This window comes from Vanellus vanellus, assembly GCF_965231255.1.
Source record: "Vanellus vanellus genome assembly, contig: HAP1_SCAFFOLD_35, whole genome shotgun sequence".
Taxonomy (NCBI): Eukaryota; Metazoa; Chordata; class Aves; order Charadriiformes; family Charadriidae; genus Vanellus; species Vanellus vanellus.
In genome coordinates this window covers 691,301-693,582 of record NW_028128889.1, presented here as the reverse complement: position 1 = coordinate 693,582, position 2,282 = coordinate 691,301, and the positions used below count along the sequence as shown (strand labels likewise).

At 50.0% G+C, this 2,282-nt stretch overlaps 1 protein-coding gene across 1 annotated transcript; it reads right to left on the bottom strand.

The window, feature by feature from the left end:
• Nucleotides 1-958: 958 nt before the first annotated feature.
• On the bottom strand, nucleotides 959-1,948 carry LOC309683877 (olfactory receptor 5AP2-like; the record flags this gene model as incomplete). Its single annotated transcript, XM_082499866.1, has 1 exon — nucleotides 959-1,948. One exon carries the CDS (start codon nucleotides 1,946-1,948, stop codon nucleotides 959-961), a length of 990 nt encoding a protein of 329 aa, XP_082355992.1.
• Nucleotides 1,949-2,282: the final 334 nt, after the last annotated feature.

Genomic DNA, 2,282 nt, shown 5'->3' with positions numbered 1-2,282 from the left:
GGATGCTGTGCAGACACTGTTCAGCAAGAGGGGGGTGTTATCAACATGGTTTTGGTCCCCAATCCAAAACACAACACCTTACAGGCTGCTATGAAGAAAATGAGCTCCATCACAGCACGACCCCTTACTCTGGGTCAAAGCTTTCTAGTGGGGAAGGAGGGCTGAGGTGGAAAGCCTGATCCTCCACAAATGGAGGCGATGGGGCAAGGGAGGGGGTGTCCCAGTGAAGAGAGAAGACCTTGAGCTGGAGCCAGAGGAGCACAGCTGGAGCAGGGATTTGCTCATTTCCCCGGGAAGAGGGGAGGGAAAGGTGGAGGGAGGGAGATGCAGGAGATGATCTTGTTTTAGCCCTCATAAAGAGGAACTGCTTGAATCACTCCAGCCGGAGAGGTGGAGAACCTATCTTTGCAGCAAGAGAAGCAAAGGCTTCTCACTCAGCTGCTGAGCTGCTGCATCCCCATCTGGTTCCTGAGACGTGCATGCAGCAGGGCCTGGCCAGAGGCAGGAGGAGATGTGCAATGCTCTAACACGTAAGCCACCCAATAAGAATGGCCCATTTTTCCTTGGCAGTGCAGTGAAGGTAGACCCTTGTTAGTGGCTGCCATGCGAGCCTCATGCTCCTGAAATATGCACCAGAGGGGGGATGCACACCATGTGACTACCATCCCCGGAACCCACAGTGAGAAAGATGGCCTCATAATGGCCCTTGTAAGTATTCACAAACTTGGCCAAATATCTTTTCTTTACTCCTCCAGAAAAGAAAACATTGACACTTCAGTACTTCCCACATGGTGTCTATTAACAAGGAAAATCAAACCTGTGACATTTTCAAGACTGTTTATTAAACCATGATATTTCTTCCCAAAGACCTTTTGCTTTCTTCACTCACCACTGCACAAGCGGTCTCAGTGGCACGCACTTCTGAAGAGCCAGCCGGTATCCAGAGCTTTCAAAGAAGCTAGAAGTGTCTCTTGCCTGGGTCAACAAGGGACCATGAGCTCTGGGTGAGGACCAGGGCTTTCCTCATGATTTTCCTGAGTGCCTCCCTGACCTCCCTGTTCCGCAGGCGGTAGAGGAGGGGGTTGATCAGGGGTGTGAGGATGGTGTAGAAAAAAGAGAACAACTTATTGAGCTGCCTCAGAGGAGCTCTTCTAGGCACCATGTAGACAACAAAGAGGGTTCCATAGAAAATGGTGACGAGAGTGAGGTGAGAGGAGCAGGTGGAGAAGGCCTTTTCTCTGCCTGTGCTGGATGGGATCCTCAGGATGGCAGCTATGATGCACACGTAGGAGCCCAGTGTGAAAAGGAAGGGAAAAACTATATCCAAGGTACCAAACAAGAAAGAAACAGTTGTGACTGCTCTGGTGTCACTGCAGGCAAGCTCCAGCAATGGGGTAAAATCACAGAAGAAGTGGTCAATGGTCTTGGGGCCGCAGAACTGCAACTGGGATAAGGTGGCTATGACTACCACCACCAGCAGTGAACCCGATAACCAAGAGGCAGCTGCCAAGTGTACGGAGACCTTCCAGGTCATGAGGCTTGCATAGAGCAAGGGCTGGCATACGGCCAAGTACCGATCATAGGCCATGGCCGCCAGCAAGAAACACTCAGTAGTCACAAAAGAACCAAAGAAGTAGAACTGAGCCAGGCAGCCTTGTGCAGAGATGCTGCTGTCCCCAGTCAGGAAGCTGGCCAGCAACCGAGGCAGGATGGTGGAGCTGTAGCAGGTCTCTAAGGAGGACAGATTGCCCAGGAAGAAGTACATGGGGGTGTGCAGGTGCCGGTCTGCCACCACCAGCACAACGATGAGGATGTTCCCAACCATGGTGACTGAGTAGATCATAAGCAAGAGGAGAAAGAGCAGGTTCTGGAGCGTGGGGACATCACTTATTCCCAGCAGCACAAAATCCATGGATGATGTCCTGTTGTCCCTTTCTCCTTCTTCCATGTTGTTTTTCTTTCAGTTCCTCAGCTTCCACAAAGAACCGCTATCAGAAATAATCACGCTTCAGTGTTTAACTTGAGAAATTTTATGTGTAGGACATTGTTCTTTTCACGAGCTTTATGTGTTTCGTGCCTCATGAAAGCAAAAAAAAATGTTTTTCCTGATGGGTACAGAACACTCATCCCAGCAGACCCCCTGGAGACTGCAGATGTGAGCTGCCCAATGGAAGTTCTTCTTTCTCACGGCAGGATAAATCTATGATGTGCATTTGCTCACACAGAAACAGAGAACTTTCATATGCCTGTGGGTATGCCCAGCAAGTCATAGAATCATAGAA